The sequence below is a fragment of the Linderina pennispora genome (assembly GCF_002104995.1).
Source record: "Linderina pennispora strain ATCC 12442 chromosome Unknown DL89scaffold_7, whole genome shotgun sequence".
Classification (NCBI taxonomy): Eukaryota; Fungi; Kickxellomycota; class Kickxellomycetes; order Kickxellales; family Kickxellaceae; genus Linderina; species Linderina pennispora.
Genome location: NW_024468255.1, coordinates 787,983 through 814,722, shown reverse-complemented (window position 1 = coordinate 814,722; position 26,740 = coordinate 787,983). Strand labels below are relative to the sequence as shown.

General features: G+C 53.9%; 8 protein-coding genes across 8 annotated transcripts; 6 read left to right on the top strand and 2 right to left on the bottom strand.

The window, feature by feature from the left end:
- Positions 1-282: 282 nt before the first annotated feature.
- DL89DRAFT_235738 (alpha/beta-hydrolase) lies at positions 283-1,281 on the bottom strand (the record flags this gene model as incomplete). Its single annotated transcript, XM_040884963.1, has 1 exon — positions 283-1,281. One exon carries the CDS (start codon positions 1,279-1,281, stop codon positions 295-297), a length of 987 nt encoding a protein of 328 aa, XP_040743397.1. The 3' UTR covers positions 283-294.
- A 933-nt stretch (positions 1,282-2,214) lies between these two features.
- DL89DRAFT_246893 (SET domain-containing protein) lies at positions 2,215-4,232 on the top strand. The gene has a single exon (XM_040885114.1). The coding sequence runs from the start codon at positions 2,235-2,237 to the stop codon at positions 3,981-3,983; it is 1,749 nt and encodes a 582-aa protein (XP_040743396.1). The 5' UTR covers positions 2,215-2,234; the 3' UTR covers positions 3,984-4,232.
- Positions 4,233-7,840: 3,608 nt separating this feature from the next.
- On the top strand, positions 7,841-11,608 carry DL89DRAFT_317003 (uncharacterized protein). The gene is made up of 2 exons (XM_040891083.1): positions 7,841-7,873; positions 7,990-11,608. The coding sequence occupies exon 2, from the start codon at positions 7,990-7,992 to the stop codon at positions 11,335-11,337; it is 3,348 nt and encodes a 1,115-aa protein (XP_040743395.1). The 5' UTR covers positions 7,841-7,873; the 3' UTR covers positions 11,338-11,608.
- A 687-nt stretch (positions 11,609-12,295) lies between these two features.
- On the bottom strand, positions 12,296-12,829 carry DL89DRAFT_257931 (uncharacterized protein; the record flags this gene model as incomplete). Its single annotated transcript, XM_040885562.1, has 1 exon — positions 12,296-12,829. The coding sequence occupies one exon, from the start codon at positions 12,827-12,829 to the stop codon at positions 12,296-12,298; it is 534 nt and encodes a 177-aa protein (XP_040743394.1).
- A 2,043-nt stretch (positions 12,830-14,872) lies between these two features.
- Positions 14,873-15,700, top strand: DL89DRAFT_223661 (actin interacting protein 3; the record flags this gene model as incomplete). Its single annotated transcript, XM_040884652.1, has 1 exon — positions 14,873-15,700. The coding sequence occupies one exon, from the start codon at positions 14,873-14,875 to the stop codon at positions 15,698-15,700; it is 828 nt and encodes a 275-aa protein (XP_040743393.1).
- Positions 15,701-15,855: 155 nt separating this feature from the next.
- On the top strand, positions 15,856-16,167 carry DL89DRAFT_257929 (small nuclear ribonucleoprotein F; the record flags this gene model as incomplete). Its single annotated transcript, XM_040885561.1, has 1 exon — positions 15,856-16,167. The coding sequence occupies one exon, from the start codon at positions 15,856-15,858 to the stop codon at positions 16,165-16,167; it is 312 nt and encodes a 103-aa protein (XP_040743392.1).
- Positions 16,168-16,546: 379 nt separating this feature from the next.
- Positions 16,547-17,203, top strand: DL89DRAFT_293319 (uncharacterized protein; the record flags this gene model as incomplete). Its single annotated transcript, XM_040890381.1, has 1 exon — positions 16,547-17,203. The coding sequence occupies one exon, from the start codon at positions 16,547-16,549 to the stop codon at positions 17,201-17,203; it is 657 nt and encodes a 218-aa protein (XP_040743391.1).
- A 13-nt stretch (positions 17,204-17,216) lies between these two features.
- Positions 17,217-25,658, top strand: DL89DRAFT_284207 (uncharacterized protein). The gene is made up of 3 exons (XM_040889770.1): positions 17,217-17,681; positions 17,784-17,829; positions 17,905-25,658. The coding sequence occupies exons 1-3, from the start codon at positions 17,626-17,628 to the stop codon at positions 25,198-25,200; spliced, it is 7,398 nt and encodes a 2,465-aa protein (XP_040743390.1). The 5' UTR covers positions 17,217-17,625; the 3' UTR covers positions 25,201-25,658.
- The last annotated feature ends 1,082 nt before the right edge of the window (positions 25,659-26,740 follow it).

The window sequence follows — 26,740 nt, the reverse complement described above, 5'->3', positions numbered from 1 at the left end:
ATCAGTTTGTGGCGTGCACAAAATGTACATGTGTTCAGTATGGTGCTGGTATGTGTGGTACATAGCGCAGTATATGAATCACCAAGCCATTCCACAAGTTTGCTCTATGTGTAGCTACTGTATACATTGCTTAGTGCTTTTAATGTATATTGAGTGCACGTGAACATTGCCAGTAGGTAAAGAAAATCAAAGTAGTAGCTGTATGTATAGGCACCAGAATGGGAGACTGAGCCCCTGCTGGCTCGAGGCACACGCAAACTGGTTGAGTTTTAATAGCACTGGGCTTGTTTATTGCTACTTTTTGACAAAACCGCTGTCCTCAAGGTGCTTAAGGAACTTTGCAAATGCATTGTTAGAGGATTCTGGCTGTTCATTCAGAATCCAGTGACCCGATTCCTTGATATGTTCCTGCGTCATGTTGGGAGCGAACTGCAGCATATGTTCGACCCATTCTGCAGGCAGTGCGGCGTCATATCCTGCCGTAACCATCATGCAGGGCTTATCGATCTTCCCCATCAGCAGGCCAGCCTCATGCTCATCCTCCCAATTGATCTGGTATACGCGGTAGTAGTTGAGCGGACCCTCCATGCCATTCTTCTCAAGCTCGCTGATATAGTATTCATATTGCTGCTGCGTTAGCAGTCCACTGAGTTCCAGACCTTTTACATCTGTGAGCGTGCGCTGCTCAACTGGAACAATGGGGCTGAAGATGTTCATGCTCAGAAACTCATTCCGTGGGCGGAACAGGGCCCTAATAAGCAGGGGCAGCTCCTTATTGAACTCGTGCGTAGTCTCTGCCCTTCCGAAATATAGCTGGTAGGACAGCTCAGGAATTTGAGCTGCAGACTCATCCAGGGGAATGTACTTTTCAGGTGACAGGAAGTATGGTGTGCAGTAGGAGATGACGCCAATGACACGCTCCGGGTGCCAGAGGGCAGCACGCCAGGCTATATTGCCTCCCCAGTCGTGACCAGCCCACACCGCCTCGCGGATGTTCAGAGTGTCAAGCAGCGAGACAAAGTCGTTGACGATGTTCTTGGCGCCATATGCCTTGAGATCCTTCGGAGCATCGGTCTGGCCGTAGCCATGCGTGTCGGGGGCGATTACGCGGTAGCCGAGCGAGACAAGGTAGGGAATCTGCTTGCGCCAGCCATACCAGAGATCAGGGAAACCGTGGAAGCAAAGGATAACCGGACCGGTGCCCTCGTCAACATAGTGAATGGTGGTGCCGTTGATCGTGGCAAACTTGTGGTTAAACGAGTCAGGGTTGAGTGGATCCATTAGGAAAGAACAAGGTGGTGAGTGGACGCTAGTGCTGGAAAAGCCCTGGACTCCTTCCTGCATACTCGTGTATTTATATGCTCCAGAGGCTGATGACATCTGAAAAAATAGTCTGAAAAGGATAAGGGGTGAGTGGATATGCATGGCTGTATGTATAGAGCGGAAATTCCGGCATAGTGTTTTTAGGAATCGGCAGTATAGAGAAATTGTAAGGTGGATCTGTCATGGTCGCAGCAAAAGCTTCCTAAATAGAGCACACACAAAAAATATTTTATTTTACTTCTTAACATGACCGCTATCCTCCAGATGCTTGAGGAACTTTGCAAAAGCGCTGTTGCAGAACTCTGGCTGCTCGTCCAGGACCCAGTGTCCCGACTCCTCGACGTGCTTGTGGTTAAACGAGTCTGGGTTGAGTGGATCCATTGAGAAAGAAATAAGCTGGGTTTGCAATTGGCAGAAGTTGGAGATGCCAGGATCTATACACTCCAGGAACTGGTGGTATTTGAAAACGTGTCCAGGCCTGTGTGAATAAGACGGCCAGCGGCGTGTGAATTGTTACGCCATACTTTGCAACAATTCAGCTGCTGTACTTGGAAACCTGCCTGTGTGAACGGGATACAGCTTGAGCCCGTCAGATTTATATCAAATCTATAAATGCTTTCCACTAAGCTATTGCTATGTTGCCTGGTGAGCTTACTTCTAACACCCCTTTTGATAATACCACGACGTGGATGATAATAGTGTATGGTAGGTTAAGATTGCCCAGATATACGGGTTTCATTCGGTATGTTGATCACGTGGCATCTCTGCAGTCAAGAGGCACGGCATGACTGAAGATCACCTGATATCTAATCAGCAGATCATTTGGTGTTCCAATATTCTGGTGGTCCAATCTTTTGAAAAAATTGGCTCTTTCTTTCGTTCCACGTGCTTCAAAAAAATACTCTACTGAAATGGCCGAAAGCAACGGCACGCACATAAAAGCACTATTTGACTGGGTGACCGAGCATGGGGGCTCGGCCAGCAAGGTCCAGATCGAGGCTGTTCCTGGAGTCGGCAACGGCGTGGTAGCCAAGCAAGCGCTGACCGCTGGTGAAGCATACATACACATTCCCCCTGAGCTCATAATCACAGACAAGGTGTGCCGATCGATTCTTCCCGCAGACAGCGAGCTGGAGGGACGCCCACTAATGTGTGCGTTCCTGGTGCACGAGCGGTTCGTCAACAAGCAGTCGTTCTGGAAACCATACATTGACGTACTGCCAAAGGAGTTCCACACGCCGTTGTTTTTCAGCGATGATGAGTTGCAGTTTCTGGATGGCACACCGGCAGGCAGTTCAGTGGGCGAGATGCGGGAAAAGTACATGAAGGAATATGAGCAGGCGCTGGAGGCGGTGGAGGAGACGGTTCTTCCGCGATCAGTGTTTACGTTCAACACGTACCTATGGGCAGTCACAGTCTGCACATCGCGGTCGTTCACGGACGATCTGGTGAAGGACCATGAGGATGCGCGGTCGGCGCGGAATGCGATTCTGTTGCCGTTGATGGACATGGTGAACCATTACCCCCAGAGTAAGGTCACGTGGCGACACGGTACATCGGGGATCTCCTTGGTGACCGAGGTGGGGCTGGCAGCGGGATCGCAGGCGCTGAACAACTACGGGCCCAAGTCGAACGAGGAGCTGATGCTCGGATACGGGTTCTGCATCGCCGGCAACCCGTTTGACTTTTTCCATGTGAAGCTCAACTACGCGAGCGACCCGCTGTATATGCAGAAGAAACAAGTGCTGGAAGCGACCGGACTGGGCGAGTTGCGGCACTGCATTACGCGGGCAGCGATGACCACCGATCTTTTGCCGATTCTGCGTGTTCTGGCGATGAACGAGGCAGACATGCATTATCTGGGAGCCGCGCAGCGTGAAGACCTGGAAGACTGCGGGCTGCGGGTAGAGTTGAATGCGCGTCATCTTTTGCTACTACTGCTGGGCCAGCAGCGATGCAAATTCGAGGCAGTTGAGGCTAATCTGCCTAACATTGACACGGAAAACACACGGGTGGCGCGAATGTACAGGAAGGGCGTCTACGAGGCGATCATCAGCACAATCGACGAGCTTGTCAGCTCAGTACGGCAACTTGGCGCGCTTGGTAGCGATCTAGCTAGAGCTGGCAAACACGCGCTGCCAAAATACATAGCTACGGGTGGAGCTAGCTGCGATGTTGTGCTGCAGCAGGGCAACACCACTGATAGCTCGCCCAACAAGCGCGCGCGCACCGAGAGCCCGGTGGAACAGTTTATCGATACTGCAGTAATCACAGAGGAGTCATTTGTGGGGGACGCTGCATTCGCAGAGGCTGCAGAGCAGGTGGATGTGGACGAAGATACGCTGCTAGCGCTGTTCCTGATCCGCGCGCTTTTTGATCCGGCCTCGGTGTGGCATGCTGCAGTCAAGCGACTTGAAGAGTTCAAGCATCCGATGCTGGTAGCCGAGCAGAGCGAGCAGTATGCGGACATGCTAATGGAGCTTTACGAGATTCACTCCGCACTGTTTCCAGTTCTCAGTGAGACGTTTGCAGATGTCTTTGATGCTGGGCAGTTTTCGCTGGACCGGTTCCTGTGGGCAGCAGGCGTAGTCAGCGCACTGGATGTACGTGTAGCAGTGGATGGCGAGGGGGAGGCAGTGAATGGAGTGTGTATAGTCTGAATGAGCAGTGTGATCGTCGAGAATGAATCGTCAATATCGTTGCATAGCTACTGGCGAGAAATGTTTGCGATGATCACAAATATACACTGGCGACTCTACAGTTATTTCATCAACAGTTGGAACGGATCGCCCAACCATAGTGTGGCATGTCGTGTGTGATATACTCCGAAAACAGCCCCTTGCAACTGCCTTAATATGTTTACTTTCTGAAGTACCTTTCTACGACATATATTGGAGCGTATGAAGTACAAAATACGAAGAAGGAAAGGAAGAATCCTTGGATGAAGGGGCAGGCGCCCGCATGTGTATGGCGTCTGTCGCTCGAAACAGTGAAAGGAGGTATTGTAGCCTGGGGGTTCGACCCATGGGTTCCTGAGATCTTATGACTGGTCAACTTGAGAGCCGCAATTCCGATGCCCGATTATACCCCAAGCAGGACCGTGCTCACGATAGCAGCTTTTGGTACCAGCCTGCCTAGTCAACTGGCCGATGGCTCTCGCAGCTTATGAAAACTGGAGCAATCAGAAAATACGTATGCCGGCCTGACAATGTGGGTAAGTCATTCGAGTGCTGTGAAGCATCGAGCTTATGAGCAGAGTTCCGACCAAGGCATATAATGTGATGGGCTTTGAATACATACAAAAAAAGACCACCCGTACACACGTCACTGTCCCCCTTTTGTTTCTGTAGTTTTCACGTCGATTACTTTCTCACAAAATACTAAAACTCTTATGATACTCCAAAACATGAAACGATGGCTCGCGGGGGCATCTGGTAGTATGTCAGCATAATGCGTTATGCTGTATACTGCTAGTTTGGACAGAGTGTCAAGAAGCGTGTATATAGCGCTGGCCCCCCTGTGGGCTCAGCGACTACGCTGCACCATATCGGTCTGCACGAATTTCCATTCGATTAAAACCCCAAATACCTCCCAGGACTCGAATCCGAGCCCTTCAAGCCAATGATATTAAGGACCCTGGATAGGCGCCATCCGCGAGCTATACTGGCTACTCTGGTGGCTTTATCCCTTTTCTCAATTTTAAGCTGACCACCTCTTATGCTAATACATTCTAGTCGGCATAAATCTAACCTCCAGTGAATAATAGAACGGCACCAAGACAGCTAGCTCTATATACAAACATCCTGTGTAGCAATTTCACGGCGTATCTCATCTGCATATCCATAGTCCACGAATACTAGACAAGTAATATATTTTCTCGGTTCCCTTCATTAAAAAGCCATATAGCCACACTTTACAAACTAGCTTCCACATTATTTAAATACGCTCAGGAGCTATGCAGGACCGAACAGTCGTTTCATGTTGGCAACATCAGCATCATATGTCGACTCACACAGTCCTGAAAACACGCTGTTCAAGCGCAGATGCCCTGCAGTGGATAACAGCGGCGAGGGTGGGCTGGATGGCACCATTGGCTTCTGCTGCCGAGTTTTGTTGTAGTTCTTTATGTAGGGTAGTAGCGATGGGCACCACCCAAAAATAAGCGCTGGCAGCTTTGGGAACTGCAAGCTAGGCAGTTGTGTCTGTGATCTATCCTAGGGGTACTCTATTTTGGTAATCCTGGTAGTCGCTCTCATGCTGGCACACCCTGGGATCAATACTGGGTGCCATTGGCACAGTACAGCCTTACAGCATTGGGGATGGGATACTGCGCCCTGATTGCCGATTCACAGACAACCTGGCACTGGGCTCAGACGGTTGGGACACAAAGCCACGCGCCAGCAACAAGGCATAGCCATTATGAGCTGACCGCGGCAATACAACTAAAAGGCACTAAGTGCTTAATGAAAAGTAGAATATCTTGAAAGGTCAAAGGAGTAGACTTGCACTGAATATCCTAAAAGTGTGAAAATTTGCCAAGCGGGAAAACCAATGGACAGATGAGAACAACTAAAAGGATTTCAAAGATTTCACATGACCAGAATAAGGTACGTGTGTCCAGATTGATACGCCATCCTATTCTGGTAAGCAAAAGAAGTCTGTTTATGCGAACGGGTTGAATGAAGTACTATGGTGTTGGCTACTATTTAGCAGGTCCCAGCATCTGAAGGGCTGAAGTGGCCTCACATCAATTGTACAGATTGTCTCGTTTGCCATTCAATGTCATACTACAGAGTCAGCTCTCTACATTTTGTGTTGCAATACTGGATCCGAGTTCGTAGTTATTCTAACAGGTACATACTGCATGTACCAGAGTTGTTGAACCAGGTCGTGCCAATCGTGTAAACTACACAGCTAGGTCGAGTGACATGTGGTGCTCAGCATGGCTCAGACTGAGTGTGAAAACAAAACACAGGTACTATGACTGAATTCGAACCATTCTGAGAACAGAAAGTGTAGCAGTCTATAACAGTAGCTTCTGTCATTACCTAGCAGCATTGTTCTCAGCCCTGGAATCGCCTCTATATTTGTGGTTCCAATCACTACTGTAAGTGACACGCTGATTTGCCATCTCAGCAACCTCTCACAACGGTAGCTCTGACTTCATAACGTCTGTGTGAGCGTATCAGTGTCAATGCTGCTGTTTTTCACGAAAGCGGTCGCTTGCTTAACAACTCCACAATCTGTAATCCCAGTTCATTAGCTGGACATGGTGAGAGACTGGTACTGAGTACAAGAAGATACTATTTAATTGAAAGAAAAGGAAAAGACCAGCTATCCGTCGTGCGCAATGCGTTTTAGGCGCGATCTTCCCAAAATCAGTGGGGAATCGATTGGTTCTGGCAAACCGACGCTTTACCTAGTAACTTTGCCTGCTCTTGAGTCTTAATAATCATATGGGCTTTACTAGAATAGACATCGGTCTGCTAACTACCATTCGTGGATTAGCATCTTAAATTATGCTATATTAATTACAATAAAGGGAGGAGCCGTCTACAACAACCATCAATACCCACAGCAAGGCCGTGGTGTAAGAACTATGTACATGCTGACTGCGACTGGCACTAGCGCTATGACCTCAGTAGCTCTGCGATTTGGGAATCCAATTTCCAAATATATGATTTGCAAGAACCATATAGCCATTTGACAATATCGGTATCGACTGTGGAACATAATGGTAGGTAGATTATTATTGAGATCGAACAGTGGTAGAGCCGCTGTAAAGCCACGACTGCGGGTGTATCAGTCAAAAGAAGAGCGTACACATACGTACGCGTGTATAGCTCCGGGCTGCCCCCATCAATATCGATCGATTATCTGAGGGGTTTTCCTGGCCAGTGCCACATCAGAGAAAAGCGAGAAAAGCGAGAAAGGCTGCCCTCGCTATAAAATACTTGCCTCCCCCAGCGACATGCGCTGAATTCATTGAATTCGAAAAAGACATTTGGCGAATTCGGTTGAAATTTCAAAAATGGCAGTTACTGCAGATCTACCTTGCAGCCATCGAAGCGGTTACTGTGGTATATCTGTATTTGGATATAGGCTTGCGTTACATAATCTTGGGACCCTTTTTGCGCCTTTCTACCCTTCCCCACAGACCATTCAGCAAGTATGGTGTAGGTACCTTGCCATCATTCTTCAGCAGTCGGAGAACAACGGAATAGCCGACCACCACTGGCAGCCACCCGATACTGGGCACAATCGCTTCATGTCCTTTTCTCGATTGCACCTATGGCATCGTTTGTTGACATGAACAACCGGCAACGAATAGAATCATCCACTACTCATCTACAGGCCAGATTCTTGCTGATTCCTTTGCCAGATTTTGACGTCGAGACGAAAAATTACGCGTCGAACCCCCAGCAGCAACAAAAAATCCAGGTATAAAAGCTTGCGCACTCGCATGCTGGCCAGTTTCTCTTCTCTTCTCTTCTTCCTTACAATCCAAACGAATTATATTTCTCGTACTCGCAAATACAAGCATAATAAGGTAAGAATATTCCACTTTCACTCGCTCACTCGCTCACTCCCACACGTTCAAGCACACGTTCAAGCACACGTTCAAGCACATACGATACTAAACACATCAAGTATCAATACTGTTAGATGTCTGCATTTACCACTCCCATTCCTCCCTCTACCATCGCCGCTCTTCGCCTTAAAATCGCAGAGGCGCGGCACCTTCTGCGCGGCCGCCGCACTGCAACCGGAGATGTTGCCAAGACCATCGCCCGAGCGGCGTCCAAGCTCCTCGAGAAGATCATCAAGGTGACCGAGGTAGCTGATTCGGTTACCTGTGGTGTAGCAGTGTACGTTTACATGCGCTCTGTGTGGGGAAAGCCCGTGGGTAACTTGGGGCTGCTTACCAGCGATACATTCAAGAGAGAGCTCCAGAGTTCTCACCTCGTCACCCATGCAATGATTGCATCACCGCGCGGGCTGGAGGCGCTGCATGTGCTCCTTCAGGTACAGGCAAAAATTGTCAGTGCCTCCGCCGGCCGCCGCAGGCTGGCTTACTACCATGCATGCCAGATGGCCCAGAAGCAGTCGGCCGCTGCTATCGTCGTGCGCACCACCATTTCCACTCTCCGCGCTTCGCACACCAACATCTCTACCGCCTCCATGGTGCACGGGGTCACTTTTGCTGCAGTAAACATGCGCGGTTCTACCACCACTGCCGCTGCCATAGCTGCTGATACCCGCGAGGTCACCACCGCTGCAACCGACGTGCACGGTTCTTCCACCGCCGCCGCTGCCATAGCTGCTGATGTGCGCGAGGTCACCACCGCTGCAACCGACGCGCGCAGTTCTACCACCGCTGCCACTGCCATAGCTATTGATGTGCGCGAGGCTACCACTGCTGCAACCGACGTGTGCGGTTCTTCCACCGCTGCCACTGCCACAGCTGCTGATGTGCGCGAGGCTACCACTGCTGCAACCGACGTGAGCGGTTCTACCACCGCTGCCACTGCCATAGCTATTGATGTGCGCGAGGCTACCACTGCTGCAACCGACGTGTGCGGTTCTTCCACCACTGCCGCTGCCATAGCTGCTGATGTGCGCGAGGTCACCACCGCTGCAACCGACGCGCGCAGTTCTACCACCGCTGCCACTGCCATAGCTATTGATGTGCGCGAGGCTACCACTGCTGCAACCGACGTGTGCGGTTCTTCCACCGCTGCCACTGCCACAGCTGCTGATGTGCGCGAGGTCACCACCGCTGCAACCGACGCGCGCAGTTCTACCACCGCTGCCACTGCCATAGCTATTGATGTGCGCGAGGCTACCACTGCTGCAACCGACGTGTGCGGTTCTTCCACCACTGCCGCTGCCATAGCTGCTGATGTGCGCGAGGTCACCACCGCTGCAACCGACGCGCGCAGTTCTACCACCGCTGCCACTGCCATAGCTATTGATGTGCGCGAGGCTACCACTGCTGCAACCGACGTGTGCGGTTCTTCCACCGCTGCCACTGCCACAGCTGCTGATGTGCGCGAGGCTACCACTGCTGCAACCGACGTGAGCGGTTCTACCACCGCTGCCACTGCCATAGCTGCTGATGTGCGCGAGGCTACCACCGCTGCCGCTGCCATAGCTGCTGATGTGCGCGAGGCTACCACTGCTGCAACCGACGTGTGCGGTTCTACCACCGCTGCCACTGCCACAGCTGCTGATGTGCGCGAGGTCACCACCGCTGCAACCGACGCGCGCGGTTCTTCCACCGCTGCCACTGCCATAGCTGCTGATGTGCACGGTTCTTCCACCGCTGCCGCTGCCATAGCTGCTGATGTGCGCGAGGCTACCACCGCTGCAACCGACGCGCGCGGTTCTTCCACCACTGCCGCTGCCACAGCTATTGATGTGCGCGAGGCTACCACCGCTGCAACCGACGTGAGCGGTTCTACCACCACTGCCGCTGCCACAGCTGCTGATGTGCGCGAGGCTACCACCGCTGCAACCGACGTGTGCGGTTCTTCCACCACTGCCGCTGCCATAGCTGCTGATGTGCGCGAGGTCACCACCGCTGCAACCGACGCGCGCAGTTCTACCACCGCTGCCACTGCCATAGCTATTGATGTGCGCGAGGTCACCACCGCTGCAACCGACGTGCACGGTTCTTCCACCACCGCCGCTGCCATAGCTATTGATGTGCGCGAGGTCACCACCGCTGCAACCGACGCGCGCGGTTCTTCCACCACTGCCGCTGCCACAGCTGCTGATGTGCGCGAGGCTACCACTGCTGCAACCGACGTGTGCGGTTCTACCACCGCTGCCACTGCCACAGCTGCTGATACCCGCGAGGCTACCACCGCTGCAACCGACGTGAGCGGTTCTACCACCACTGCCGCTGCCATAGCTGCTGATGTGCGCGAGGTCACCACCGCTGCAACCGACGCGCGCGGTTCTTCCACCACTGCCGCTGCCATAGCTGCTGATGTGCGCGAGGTCACCACCGCTGCAACCGACGTGTGCGGTTCTTCCACCACTGCCGCTGCCATAGCTGCTGATGTGCGCGAGGTCACCACCGCTGCAACCGACGCGCGCAGTTCTACCACCGCTGCCACTGCCATAGCTATTGATGTGCGCGAGGTCACCACCGCTGCAACCGACGTGCACGGTTCTTCCACCGCCGCCGCTGCCATAGCTGCTGATACCCGCGAGGCTACAACCGCTGCAACGGACGCGCGCGATACTACCACTGCTCCCTCTGCTTCCACTGGCACTGGCACTGGTGCACATGGTGTCTCCATCGCTGGCACTGGCGCTGGCACGGATGTGCGCTGTGGCACCACTTCTGTAACTGATGCACATGGGACTATCACCACTCCCCCGACACGCTCAGCAATACCACTGCCTGCTGCTATCTTGATGCTATCTCCACCATGCTCAGCACAGCAACTGGTCGAAGCTGGGGCACTGATGCCTCCATCACCCTCAGAGCTGCAGCCAGTCGCAGCAATAAGGCAGGTCCCTATTCCACGCTCATCGTGGGTGCGACTCTCACTAAAGAAGCTGCTGCCCCCACCACGCTCAGCACTACCACTTGGTCCAGGCCCATCTTTGGGGGCTCCACTGCAGTCAGCACCACCAGCAGCTTCTGCAATGTCACTGTGGCTCATGCCGCACTTGAAACCAGAGCCGCCGCCCATGCTGCGCTCTGCAGAGCACCTGTTTCCCCGACCGCCATCGGAATTCTTGCCATTGACCCCGCCGTATTCAGCAGCAACATCGCCGCAGCCCCTACCCTACCTATCGGCACTGCCATGTAGCGATACTGCTGTCACACTCGATGCTCTTGCTGCCTCGCTCAGTACCGCTGCTGCCTCGCTCAGTACCGCTGCTGCTGCACTCAGTGCTGCTGCTGCTGCACTCAGCAAGTCCTGCCCAACCCAAACGTGCACGGGCCAAGGCTCTTCCTGGGAACCTTTTTGCTATCGGCCCCAGAAACTCTAGACTCCATGCCCGTATGGTGCTATTCAGTCTACTCACGTTCCATGAGATTTTTGGAGATGTTGTTTGTGTGCGATGAGATATGCGCAGATGGTATGCACCTGAAACATGCCAAGGCTATCTCGCGATCATAGCACAGAAACAGCCCGTATAAGCATGAGCGAAAGCATGTGAACCTGGTGTTCTCGACAGTATCTGCCACCGCCTGGGATTCTATGGCCCTCTGATGCCTGAGGAGCACGCTCGCATACCTTGGTTTTCAGTTGAATGTTTTACCTGTGGTTCAGTAAGAAAGTGATTTTACTTATTATGCTTACAAATGGATGCATTTTGGCCAGTTGTTATCGATAGTTGCCTGTCACATACACGAATTTGAGCTGAGGCGATATGTTCGATCAAAGCTGGCTTTGTTGTACATATGTCAAGCGGAGTCGTGCTTATTTAGTTCATAACCGAGCCTGTGAGCAGTTCGCTCTTGGCTCAGCTGAGTGCAAGGTAATATAGAATCAGAGAGATGAAAAATAATCGAAGGAAAAAGAGTCGAGGAGAACCGTATGATGGACAGGCAGGTAAAAGCTTCTTAGTCACTCAAATTGGCTCGGATGCTGCGTATCACTAGCTAATGTTGGCATATATGGATAGAAAGCTGGCACTTTTCATTTCTAAACCCCTTGCACCTTTTTCTATGCTCTTTTGCTCAATTATCGAGCCCATTCCGCTCAATACCTTGTCACAATATCCCTCACTAATTTCTCAACCTGCCTGCGTTTTCAAGGGAATCACATATGTTTCGAATGTATTTGCAGGCAATTCCTGTATCCCGTTTTTCGTGGCAAGTTACTCGGCTTTAAATACGATGATTGTAAACAAACCGACAAACGAACGAACGAATGAAAGAGATAATGAAATTAAGACAGCACAGCTAATATCTTTGGGCAGCTAGTGCATGACATCTCTGCAACTAGTGCGCATGGGAGTCAGCTGCAGAAGTCGTAACCAGGACAGCCAAGGCGCGGCCACATACTGCCCAGAGGTTCATAAAGGGACACTTCTGAGCAACACAATCGCCACCAGCAGCATTAGTAACAGTCGTCGCATTGGTGCTGCTGGTAGAGCGATCGAGCTCTGTTGCCATGACTTTAGCAATCAGCTGCTCGATGATGGTGATGATAATGGCGTTAGTAGTCGCAATGGTAGCGGTAGCGGACTGGGCACTCCCGTCATTGGTGCCTAGATGTCTGTCGTTAGAACCCAGAAGCTCCTCAGCAGCAGTGTCGGCAGTATCGGTGTTGTAGATCTGGAGCACAAGGTGGGAAATATAGGGCTGTGAGAAGTAGCAAAGCAAAAAGGAAATGATAAATAAGGGAGAAGGTAATAGCGAGAAGAAGGTATATAGTTCATAGTAATCGGGTCTTGGGATTCTAACATAAAATGCCAAATGCAGTTTACCACGGAGCCACGCCGCAGTCTTTTCGGCGGTTATATATATCCACATTAAGAGATATACAAGTATTGTATAGCGGAGGTTTTTCTACACGCCTTTCGTCAACGCTCCACGCACTGGTCAGAGCAGTTCTTAAACTCAACCAGATATCATGCTGCCTTTCCCTCTATCGCTCTCCAGCTGCCAGGACGAATGGGGAAGGCAGTAAATATGCCAGCTTTTCCAACCCATTGTGTGACCAAATATATCGCTCTTTGTTATCTTTCAGTTATGTAAGAGTATGCCAGGATATAGCTTTTCTGCAGCAAAACGTAAGGGTACAGAAATATGCACTCGCTTGTGCAAGTGAGACGTTCAAAGCCATCATAACATCGACAATATGAAAGTGAAACTGCAGAGTTCGTCCTATGCCCGCTTCGAGTTCAGTATATGTAATTCATTGAACTTGAATACTTGGTAACCTCTTGTCTGTTATTCCATTCATCTTTTGGTACCATCTTCTCACTAGCTTCTACCCAAGCCTCTTGTCAACACCGGTCCAAACATTAGAGCTCCCAATATTTCCGCTTCCACAGCCATCACTGCCGTAGCCGAAACCAAAGGCCCTGCAGATGCATTTGAGGAGATGGCTGATGTGCGGCCTGAGGACTCCCAGTGACTTGGGGCAGATCACGTGCCAGGAACCGAAGGTGACAATTCTTTTGTGCGTATAGCCCCTCCCCAAAAGCTGAGCTGCAGGTATTCTCTTCTCTTCTCTGTTTCTGTTTCTGCTTGGCTTTTCCAACTTATTTTAGTATTCATAATTCGTACAGCAGGGTATTTCAAATGAATCGTAACCAGGGCGGCTACGGGTATAGCACACATTCGCCCGAGCCCACCGAGTATGCAGTGGCAACTTCGGGCTCGGAGCGCATGACACCACGGCGGACGGCGGGCGGGTTCGGTAACGGCAGCCTGCGTACGACGCGTAGCAGCGGCGGAGCATACTCGCGGGCAGGCGAGCGCAGCGGACTGGCACGCGTGCAAACAGGACCGCAGGCGCGGCGGCCAGTCTACGACCCGGCGTACGAGCGCACGGCGGAGTACGTAGCGCAGAGCGGCGGTTTCCAGCCGTACGTGGCAGACAGCGACCGGCGGACACCGGAGCTTTATGCGGCGATGCGCACAATCGACTACAGCGAGGCGGACGGAGCACGGCGGTACCGCATGGAGGAGGAGTCGTCGCCATATGAGGACCGTCACGTGGTAGGCAGCGCACGGCTATTGGCGGGCCGCACCGACATGCAGTCGCAGCGCGTAGAGTTTGGGTATACAGCACCAGCACGGCAGACGTATGCAGCGTCGGATTCATCGGAGCACGACGAGATTGCCGAGATTATTGCTGACATGAACAAGGCGCAGATTCCAGCCGGAGTGGTAGATCTGGGCGACGAGAAGCACGTGTATCTGCAGCTGGGCGACGATACGAAGCGCGCCAGGCTGACTGAGTCCGTGTCGCAGACCACACTGATCCAGCTTTTCATTGACAAGTACCGCGCGCGTCTGGCCGAGGAGGTGGACACGCTGCCGTCCATCTACATTAAGGATGCGGTGTCGGGTCACTTTTATGAGCTCGAGGATATGGCTGATGTCGTCGACGGCTCGGTGCTGAGCTGGCGTGCGCAGCCTGGGACACTGGCAACCGAGCCAAAGAAGGAAGAGCAGCAGCAGCAGCAGGATGAGGACAACCCATCGGCGGTCCAGGCACAGATTGTGGGGCTGACTGAGATCGTCAAGGCGTTGGCCGACACAGTATCGAAGCTGCCAGAGCAGTTCAGGGGTGAGCTGGCGGCAGCAGTAGGATCTGTTAATGAGCAGATACACGCACAGAACGCCAAGGTCGATGCAGCTCTTGAAAAGGCATCTGCAGCTGCTCCATCAGCACCTGCCCCTAAGCCTAGCCCTACCGACGGCTCGTCAGACGACCTCAGCGAGCAGCTGGCGTCAGCTCTTAAGCGACTAGACGCAGCGGAGCTTGCGTTGAGCGTCGAACGGCAGGAACGGCGCGAGGCAGAGGCAGCACTGCGGCAGGAGAAGGAGGCGGCGGAGCAGGCGATGCAGCGGCTCAGAGATGACGTGGGCAGCCACCCGAGCGTGTTGCGCAAGCGCATTGAGTCAGGCAAGGACCGGCTCAAGACCGAGTACCGCTCTTTGAACGCGCGGTTCGAGGATGCCGACGCAATGGTGCAGGAGATGCGCAAGGATGTGACTCAGCGCGGCTCGATTCCGTCGGCGCAGCTGCTGCGCAAGGCGAGCGACGAGCTGGCAGCGGTGGCCCAGGGCTCGGAGGCGCTGGTTGCGTTCATCAACGAGACGCGGGCCGACTGGAAGCTGACGTGGGAGGAGGAGCTGCAGAATATCTTGAAGGAGCAGAGCTTCGTCAAGGACGTCGAGCAGATGCTGGGCGAGCTGCTGGACGATGCGCGGCACCTGGACGGGGTGCTGGACAAGCTCGAGCAGGTCGTTGATCTGCGCGTCCGCGAGCGCGCCAGCGACAGCTACGTGCCGGCTGCCGCGACCAAATTCATCGACGTGGTGTCGCCTGACGATGCGCCTGACGCGAAGCAGGGGCTGCTGCGCCAGATCACATGCGTCGATGTTGACCATGAGCGTCGCCTGGATGCCCTGCGCGCCGCCGAGAAGCTGCGGCAGCAGGAGCTGGCCGCCAAGGTCAATGAGTTCGACCAGGAGCTAGCCGACTTTGTGGGTCAGCGCAAGCTGCGCAAGACCGGCGGCACCGAGGAGCTCGAGCGCAAGCGCATGGAGAAGGAAAACGAGGTCCTGAAGGAGATGATGAAGAGCGTCGAGGAGGCCGAGCAGGCCCGTCGCGCCAAGATCGCCCAGCGCAAGGCCGCCAAGCAGGCCAGGCAGGGAGCAAGCTGACTTGTATTCCAGCCCAGCTAATTATATATTAAATCCTAAAATTATCGTTCCCCCATACTAGCCACTGCCGATTTGAAAATGGCAAGTGGCGAGGGATGTACGCTGGGGAAATCTCAGGTTCGGAGCACCTTTTTCTTCGTTCTTTTTTCTACACCATGGATTTCACGCCGGTCAACCCAAAGCCATTCCTGACATCGCTGGTCGGATCACCCGTCGTTGTGCGGTTAAAGTGGGGCCAGGAGTACAAGGGCCGGCTAGCCTCGATCGACTCGTACATGAACATCCAGCTGGTTGATGCCGAGGAGTTCCAGGACGGAAACTCGACCGGCGAGCTGCCCGGCGAGCTGCTGATCCGCTGCAACAACGTCCTGTATGTGCGCGAGCTCGTTCTGGACAAGCCCAGCGAGGACCAGGAGATGGCCGAGCAGGATGATGGCCAGATGGAGGAGGGCGAGCAGAATGCGTAAGGCGTTTTTATGTTAATAGAAAAGCTCTCCAAAAGCGCAGAAATTGTGGCGAGCACTGATCGTGGCATCAGCGGTGTAAGAATGTGCGGCGCTAGGTCTCCTCTCAGATAATTTTGGAAAAGGACTATAGGGATCTGGGGCTGCTCGCCTGGGGGAGCGGCGGTCCATGTGCCTAAACGGAAAACTCAGCAAGGTGCATATAGAATGCGTAGAAGAAAAGACGCCAAAAGAGTAGCTGTTTTTATTTGGGGCTGCAAAATGCACTGCTATCCGGAAACGCGCCCGCCTATTTCAAAAACCAGTTGGCATAAATAGCTAGACGCACTACAGTGATGACCAAGACCCCTCCCACCCTTTCCTTCCGCTTTCTTCCTCTGCAATGTACATAGCACTCCTTAACCACGACATATTGGCGTGCATTCTGGCGTATGTGTATGAGCCGCATATCCACTCCACCACGGACATCGACGATACACGCATGATTGCACAGCTGGCGACCGTCAGCCGGCGGTGGTTCGCAGCAATGTGCCCCAGGGCATTCCGCGTACTGGTCGTGCAGCGGACCTTTCCACACGGCATATTCAACCATGCCTGTCATATGCGGCACCGGTTCCTGTGGATTTGCAGCGGCGGCTATCCGGGCATCCCTGTGCGCTCTCTGCACCTGATCATGCCAGACGAATGCCGGTGCCCAGGGCTTCTCCTAGAGGCGCTGCGAAATCTGGCGCCAAGACTGTCGGGGGCCGTGAAGCTGACGGTGCTGGGGCGCGGGCATCTGACAATGGGTACGCTGAATGGTATGGATAAGGGCGCAGGGGACGCTAGGTGCTTGGCGAGGCGGTTGGGGAATGTGAGGGAGTTCGAGTTTGTGGTCGATTACTATGCAGAGGTGGGTGATCCGCAGGCAGCCTACGCATTCAAGGTCTCGGGATTCGTTGGTGCATTGCGCAGTCTCCTGGCAAGGAAGCGGGAGGACGAAATAGCGGAGGATCCAAGTGAGTGTGACAGTGGTAAGCGCAGTGTGTGTGCAGAATGAGTGGGTATTGTAGGTTTGAATGTTTTTCAGCTGGTGCCCTAATGTAATGTCTCCCCCCCCCTCACTTCAAGGCTTCCGTACTCAGCCATTCCAGCACATGGTCACTAGTGCCAATGATGGAGCTCAGAGCACCAGGCCAGTGTACCTTTATATAGTACTGGAATAGACTAATAGCAATATGAAAAAAGGAAACGGCAGCGTGGGTGATACGCCTGATGATGGTATCAATGCGGGGAGATATTTATATCGCTGGAGATGGCGCAGCTACTCAGGTTTTTGGTGTCCTGGGGGTCGTTTCCAAATACACTGCAGCTGACCAGCCTTTTCCTCTCTCCCCTGTCTCTTCTAAAGTAGTATTTTTCACCTCATTCACAAGTCCATATTAAAAGAGAATAAAAAAGCAGAGCTCATTTCACAACTTTATGCAGTCGGCAATTGGCGAACAGTGGGACGAATTGCTGGTGCGGCTAAAGTCTCGGTACGTGGCAAACACATAAAGCGTGCAAGGAGCCTCTTTTGGAAAAGACAAAAGAGACTGAAGGACAACCGAGCTAATGGTTTTTTGTCAGTATTTTTTTAGAGATGCGAAGGAGCGCGAGGCGGCAGCTGAAGAGCTACATAGACAGGTATGATGCATATATCAACCACAGCATACGTTGGGGACATTAACCGCTTGCTCAACATGGCAGTTTGTTATATAGCTCAACACCGCAGAGGCGGTTGATAAATACGGCACGCACAGTGCACTGTACAGCAAGCTAGGGGCCATGGCAAAAACCCTGCTGGGATCGTCCTCTGCAATCGACCATTTAGCATGCACCGAAATTCTCTCGGCGCTGGCCGACATGGCATCACTAGAGGTCGACCAGTACACACGGATATCCCTGCAAGTCAAGACCTTGCTCAGCAACCCCGACAACGCAGTGTCTGCAAAGGCCGCGCAGCTCCTGCGCAAGCTCATCAGCAAGCGCTGGGCTGGCGCCCACGCACTGCTGGAATCAGAGGTTTCCCGCAGCCTGGCATGGCTCAATAATCCGCTTAGCACACATTACGTGGCTGCCCTGCACGTGCTCACCGAGGCATTCGCTGGTGCGCCCTCGGCCATGCGCGCATATGCATTCAAGGCATTGCCGTGCGTGACCAAACAGCTCCACAGCCCGCAGAGGGGCGTGCGCGAGGCTGCTGCGCTGGCGCTCAAGGCTGGCCTGGCCCATGTAGCCAGTCGCGATGCCCCTGCGCTCTGGCACAACTTTCTGTTCCAGGAAATGCAGCAAAGGGATGACTTTGCGGCCTTGCTGATCTGCCAGGCGCTGGTTGAGCACGGCGGCAGCTTCATGCTAGCCCACCTTGCGGCAGCCGGCGATTTGGCCATCAGGATGGCCAGTGCACGTGATCCGGATTCCCACGACCGTGCGATTGCACTGCTACCAGCACTGGCACAGTACAGCCCCCAGGGGTTTAGTGCACACAGCTCCGATGGGCTGCTGGCGAAGGCGGTTTGGCTGCTGATCAGGCAGGGTGGCGAAGCAGAGCTCCGGGCGCTTGGCGGCATTGCTGTCAGCTGCGGTGACAGCTTTGCTGTGTATGTGGAGCCTGTCATCCAGGCAATCCACACGGCGATTGAGAAGCGGTCGAGTAAGGCAGCGCTGGTGGCGGTGGCGCAGGTGGCGCAGGCGGTCGGTCCTGCAATTGTACCGCATGCAGATGGCCTGCTCGATGAGATGTGTGCAGTTGGGCTGAGCAGCTCTCTGTGCAGTGCACTGGCGGTCCTGGTCGAGGTCGATGAGTTGGCGAATGGCGTGCGCGAGCGCCTGCTGGATATGCTGTCAATGGTCCTGATTGGAATTCCGTTCAGGCCGCGGCAGCCGGGCATTGATGCGTTTGAGCTGCAGCAGGGCCTTACACCACGGCACTACTCGATGCCAGCCATTGCCCACAGAATGAAGGCTAGCTCTAATGATCGGCCATGGCTGGCGGCCAATGCTACAGCAGCACCAGAGGTGCTTGTTTTGGCACTCAATACGCTTGGTAGCTTTGATTTTGGATGCGAGAACCTGTCGCTGTTTCTGCGCCAGGACGTGCTCGCGCTGCTCTCCCACGAGCTGCCCAGTGTCCGCATCGCCGCCATCCACGCATCCTCGCATATCGTCACGTCCAATACTATGTTTCATATGCTGTTCGGTGCCGGCGTCGATGTGGCCAGTAGCCTGGCGGACCAGCTTATCTCCACATCCGTCATGGACACTAATGCAGAAGTGCGACTGACAGCTGTCCGTGCACTGGAAAACTGCCGCTGTCTGGACTTCCACCTGAGCCGCACCGCCTCCGTGCGCACCCTGCAGACGCTGCTTAATGACGAGCAGTCTGAGGTGCGACTGGCTGTGGTTGGGATTATCGGTCGGCTGGCTACCACCAATGCCGCGCATGTGATGCCGCTCCTCCGCCATCTGCTGCTGCAACTGCTGACTGCATTCAAGCACGCCCAGAGCAGCAATGAGCGACGCGAGTGTGCCGGACTGCTTCTAGTAGCGGTGCGGGCGGCCGAGGACTGGGTCCAGCCGCATGTCGCGGGCATCTACCGCGTTATTGAAGAGCACATGGATGAGGGCCGGAGCCAGTTGGACATTGCCGCAGCGCTGGCACGCGCTAGCGGCAAGGATATGGCGAAGCATATGGGTAGCATGTTGAAGGGCATTCTGCGGGCGCTGGGTGACCAGACAAATATAGCGCGGCAGCTTGCGGGGCTCCAGGCGCTAAGCAGCTGCGCGACATTTAGCGGCCTGGTCATCAAGCCGCTTATTGCCCAGCCGACACTGCTGCCTTCGCTGATGCAGTTGCTCAGGACAGATGCGAGCGAACAGATCCGCCTTGAAGTACTGCGTGCTATCGGTGCCCTGGGAGCGATTGACCCCCACTCATTCAGTAGGCGGGCGACGAAGCTATCGGGAAAGAAATACGCAGCACCCAACGTCATGGAGGTGGCTGTAATTAAACCCAGCGAGATGCTGGAGGGCGGTATCCCAACAGACTCGTACGGCACGGCATTTACCGACAACCCGTACTATGCTTCTGTCGCAGTCAGTGCGCTGGTGCGTATTCTCCAAGACCCTGCCCAGGCAGTACACTATCGGCAGGCAGTACAGGCGCTGGCCTCAATGTTCAATGCACTGCAGAACGGCAGCCAGAACCACCTGCAGGTGGCTGTGCCGGCTATTCTGGGCGCCATGGACGCAGCGCCCAGCGACCAGGCACACTTCTACATTGAGAATCTGGGCCGTATCGTCATGATCGCCCGGGATCTGATCCGGCCGTATGTCGAGCCCATGTTCAAATTGTTAGAGTCCGGTCCCAGCATTAGCGTGCAGCGGCAGACTGCGACCATCGAGCTCATCGAGGTGCTCTATGTGGCAATGGCAGGCGACCTCGGCATCCATTGCTCAGCGACAGTGACGTTCCTGCTTTCCATTATCGCCCTTGACAAGAGCGACCTGCGGCTGACCACGCAGCGCGCACTCCACGCCCTGCGCATCCTTGGCCCAAGCCTGGAGAGGTACGTGAGTGCGGTTCTGCCAAGGCTCATTGAATTGCTTAATGTGCAGAACCAGCCGCTGCGTGCAGTCGAGGAGGCCCTGAAGACCACCGCTGCTATTGCTGCGTCGGCTGACTGCCGTGGCTTTGCGTCGCGCATCGTCCTGACGCTGGTGCGCATGCTGCATCATGCGACAATAAGGTCCCTGCAGACAGCAATCATGGATGTGTTCTGCACACTGGCTATGCGCTTGCAAGACGACTTTGTTCACTACCTGCCAATAATCGCTAGTGCGCTGAAGGCCACAGGGATTACGCATGAGAGATACACAAAGTACACGCGCAGTCTGCTCCTGGGCCGACTGGTTGCTGAGGAGCCGGTGCCGGAGCAGCCGATGCTGTATGCTGACGGACCTGCATTCCCGCTTGGGCACCCCGACAATCTGCAGGTCAATGTGGCTGCGCTGCAGCGCATATGGCGGATGGCCCTGCAGTGCCAGTCGCGGGAGGACTGGCTTGGGTGGCTCCACAGTCTCAGCACCGAGTTCCTGCGGCAGTCATCGTCGCCGGCCCTGCGCGCCTGCGCTCCCCTGGCATTCACACACAATGCCACTGCCGCACGCCTATTCAACGCCGCCTTTATGTCGTGCTGGACCGAGCTGTCCGGACCGCCGCAGCAGGAGCTCATTGCGCTAGTCCAGAACATTGTGCTGAACGAAACTGTGCCTGCAGAGCTCCTGCAGGTGATTCTGGCGCTGGCCGAGTACATGGAGCGCGACGAAAAGCCCATGCCAATCGACATTGGGCTGCTGGGCGCGTGTGCTAGTCGCTGCCATGCTGTGGCGCGCGAGCTGCATTACCAGGAGACTGCATGGGCTCTGGAGGAGACCGAGGAGACAGCCGAGCGGCTTATTGCGCTGAATACGCGGCTGGAGCTGCATGATGCTGCCACTGGCATGCTTGATTACGTACGTACACGGCAGCCTGGGGTCAAGGAGAGCGCGGAGCTGCATGTGCGCCTGCACCACTGGGACAGGGCCCTGCAGATCATCGACCGCCAGGAACACATTAGCGGGCCGACCACTGCCACCACCACCATGAAGCTGCGCTGCCTGTTCGAGCTGTCTGACTGGGAACGCTTGATCCCGCTCTTCCAGGATATCTCCCCGGACCGCCATCCAAGCATCGCACACATCGGCGCCAACATGTCCTGGACATTGGGCGACCTTGCTGGTCTTGAGAAATACACGCCATCCCTGCCCACCGCCGGCGGCGAGCGCAGCTTCAGCGAAGCGCTCATTGCTGCGTTCCGTAATAGAACCACGGATGCCGCCCGGGCGATTAAATTGGCGCGGCATGAGCTCGAGACTGACTTTAGTTCGCATCTGGCCGAATCGTATAGCCGTGGGTTTGCGCATGTGTTCCGCTGCCAGATGCTGACTGAGCTCGAGGAGGTTATGGAGTTTCGTGCCGCACACAACAACCGCGAGCGGCAGCTGGCGATTGCCGAGACATGGAGGCTGCGCATGCAGGGCGTGCCATATGATGTCAATACGTGGCGGCGCCTGCTCTGGATCCACAGCCTGGCAATCAGGCCCATCCAGGACCTCGAAGTGTGGGCAAAATTCATTAATCTCTGTCGCAAGACCAGGCAGATGAATATTGCCAGACATGCGCTCTGCGTGCTGGTGAGTGACGAATCTGGCTATATGCACGAATGCGCGAGGGCTGCGGATCGCGAGTCACAGGACAGCGTTCAGGTGGTGGGCGGCGAGTTCAGCACGCTCTTGTCGGATCAAAAGCTCGACGAGTCGATCAGCACGTCGCAGCACCCTCTGCTGAAATACACATATCTCAAGTACCTGTGGGCAAACAGCCACTGCCAGGACGCATACCAGAGACTGGACCAATGCATTGCGGAGTACACAGCCCAGCTCAGCTTTGACATTGATCATCCGCACGCGCTATTTGATCATTCTGGTGCTGCTGGCTCTCGGACATCTGGTGGCGCCTGTAGCTCTGACCTAGGACTAGTACAGCTTCTGGCGCGCCTCTTGTACAAGAGGGCCGAGTGGCTTACCAGCCTCCTGCAAGACACAAATCTGGGACATGAGGCGAAGCGCAAGGCGGCACTGGGCGCGAATGAAGCATACCCCCTATCTCCACCGCCTGATAGCCGTGAATCAGCAGCACACAAATCGGTCCTAGGCTCACAGACTAGATTGGTGCCAGGTAGAATGACTAGTGCAGCAGCATCAGACGCCACCAAGGCTGATGAGCTGGTCTTGAAGTCGTACCAGGCAGCAACAGTTCTTCACAGCAAGTGGTACAAGGCGTGGCATTCGTTGGCGTCCCAGCACTACTACGAGACGCAGAAGCTGACCGGTGAGCTCGATGCAGTACCCGAGGATGCCATTGAGAGGCACGTGGTGCCGGCAGTGAACGGCTTTTTCCGCGCCATCAAGCTGGCCAAAAAGGACACGACGCTGCAGGATACACTGCGGCTCCTGACCGTGTGGTTCAACCACCCGCACCACTCGCTGGTAGTGCAGGCAGTGCAGGACGGCATCCATACGGTCTCGATCCGCACCTGGCTGCAGGTGATTCCACAGCTGCTGGCGCGCATCCACATCCAGCCTGAGAAAACTAGCTTGCTGATCCAGTGGCTGCTGGCCGAGATCGGCAAGCAGTACCCGCAGGCCGTCCTGCTCCCACTATATGTGGCAGCGCGCTCAGAAAACAGCGACCGCGGGCAGGCGGCTCGGATTGTGCTGGAGAAACTGCATGACCGGACACCTGTGCTGGTCGAGGAGACCGAGGTGGTGAGCCGCGAGCTGATCCGCCTGGCGCTGTTGTTTCCAGAAATGTGGCGCGACGCACTCGATGTTGCCTCAAAGCACTACTTTCAGCAAAACGACATTCCTGGCATGATCCGCGTCATGGCGCCGCTGCATGAGCGCGCGCGCAACCCTCAGACTGTGCGCGAGTACCATTTCGTGCAGGCGTGCTTCAGCGAACTGTCGGCGGCTGAGGAGTACACTGCGCAGTACCTGGCCAGCAAGCCTGGGCGGTGCAAAAAAGCGCTGATTGAGAAAGTATGGACCGCATATCATGCGATCTTTGTCAAGGCCAACAAGATGATGCTTAGACCCTGCCCGCTGGCGCTACGCGACACAGCACCGGTGCTGCTCGACTGCTGCGACATGCAGCTGGCTGTGCCAGGCACATACGACCCAGACATGCCGTTGGTCCGCATTGCATCATTCAAGCCCACGGTCGATATGTATGACACGAAGCAGCGCCCCCGGCACGTGCATATTTATGGATCCGACGGCCATACCTACGTATTCCTGCTCAAAGGCCATGACGACATGCGCCAGGACGAACGCGTCATGCAAATCTTCGGCCTGGTAAACTCTTTGCTCAACAATGATTCGGAGACTGCGCAACGCGCGCTTGCAATCGAGCGGTACCCAGCCATCCCGCTGTCGTCCAACACCGGCCTGATCGGCTTCTACCCGAACAGCGAGTCGCTGACTGACATTATCCGCAGCTACCGCAGCGCGCACAGCCTGCCCTTGAACCTAGAGCGCCAGATGGTGCTGCAGTTTGCACCGAACTGGGACACGCTAACGGCTCTGCAGAAGGTCGAGGGGTTCGAGTATGCGCTATCAAATACACCCGGCAACGACCTGCAGCGTGCAATGTGGTACAAGGCGCCCAGCGCCGAAAAATGGCTCGAGCGCCGCACACAGTACACGCGCAGCACGGCGGTTCTGTCGATCGTTGGATTTATCCTGGGATTGGGCGACCGCCACCTGACCAACATCATGCTGCACACCGAGACCGGCAAGATTGTGCATATCGATTTCGGCGACTGCTTTGAGATTGCGTCGCAGCGCAAGGAGTTCCCGGAGACGGTGCCGTTCCGCCTGACCCGCATGGTGGTCATGCCGATGGAGGTCGGCTCGATTGAGGGCACGTTTAAAATCACCGCTGGACTTACGATGCGAGTGCTGAGGGCAAACCGCGACTCGCTGATGGCTGTGCTGGAGACATTTGTGTTTGACCCGCTGGTGTCGTGGTCGTATACACAGGACACAGCCAGCAGTGCCAGCAATCTGTCGTCCCAGCATGGTCTGAAAAAACAGGAACCGCCGGAGGAGTGGCAAATTTCCCAGAGCAGCGACAGTGACAAGATTGAATATGGCAGTCGGCCCGACAAAAGGATGTGCACATCTGACATGGCCAGGATGGCCGATTTTGCTGGCCACAGGACCATGCAGTGGCAGGCTGGGAACCCAAAGGCTATGGCTATCCTCACCCGTATCGCGAGCAAACTACAGGGTACCGATTTTGACAAAAACGAGAAACTGACTGTGGCCATGCAAGTCGATAAGTTGATCCAGCAGGCAACGTCGTCAGAAAACTTGGCTGTTATGTATCCAGGATGGGTTCCACTGTGGTAAACACGACCTGTATTATAATTTACGTGCAACTTTCAATCTTGTCCAATTGCTAAACATGAGCAGTTGCACGTAGTGGACATAGCAATATGAGAACCAAAAGATAAGGTAGAAAACACAGCCTACCTTGAGCGTGTAGCTGATTTCCTGCAAATGGCAACTCGAAAGGAGCGCATGTTCAAATACATATTTCATATCAATGTCGTAACAACACCGGTTAATTTGCAACCTCATGAGCAAAGAACACCCCAAGGTGGATGTCTCATTAATAATAGGGGAAATGTGTTAGGATGATAGATATTGGCTGGCTGAGCTAGATGATCGGATATACTGCATCGATAGTGTTCAAAGTACAGCTGCAGTCTTAGGGTTCGAGGATAGTAGGTAATACGCGCGCGGTATGTGACGCAGCTTCCAAGTAGGCGTAATCCAGCAGCATTACCAGCCGATATTATATCCAGATTTCCCAAGCTGCATTGGCTCCATTGGCTCCTGGCCAATATTAGAGAGGAAACTAGTACTATTGTTGTGTCGGTCGACTATGTAGGGGTTTTTTAATGTATATTTAATACTGAAGAAAAGAGAGAAAAGGGAATAGACGAGTTGCGCAGGGGAGTTTTTAATACTGCCATCTGTGCGACTTATCAGAGGCTAGACTCTACCTCCATATCGTAGGCTGTAGCGGGGCTCTCGTTGACGCCTGGATTTCTGTCACCTGATTCGGCTGACATGTCGATGTCAGGGACAGCCGCATCGGGCGCGCAACACTATTAATGCAAGAATAATCGGTCATACTATGTAACAATATTTGAATAATCAATCAGCAACTATAATATACTATGTACTAGGTACTTGAGCCCAGTACCTTAGTCAGTTCAGATCATTTTCCTTTATGAATCCCTGTTGTGGCAGCTGACCCTACCAGCCGCCCGCCTAAAAGACATGCATTATTCATTCAGTAGTGGATGCCTCGGTGATATCCTGAAAACCTGTGTAGCATTGTCATGATGTATTCACGCAACGGAGATTGGCAACAGCAGATAATATTGCAATAAATATAATTTGAAGTGCATGTAAAAACAGTATCAGATCGCTGGTAAACACGCTTTGAATGTGTTCGATCAGGCATAGCATTCTGATCATCACATACTCAGACTGACAATTAATAACTCAATGTTAGATAAAAAAAAAAACAACTAATTGGATACATTAATGAATGATGGTCATGTTGTTATTTTGACACAAGAAATCTAGCCTCTCTTCTGCTTTGCTGTGGAAATTGGCTCGTTTGTTTCGGACAGCTTTTTGTTCTGTCGTGGTCCACCATCAGTTGATTTAGGGGATGTGGTGTAGCTAGTGACCGTGTATGTGTGCTCCACAATCTGCTAAAATCCTTCCCAGAGAAGAGAGAGCTTTATTTGGATTCCTAGACTGTACTTTCGGGTGCTTTCTTTGTTGGCTGTATCAAGACTTGGATATATTAAACCCTTATATGCTGGTTTTCTACATCGTGCACATATATTCAAAATGAGTTCAAATAGGT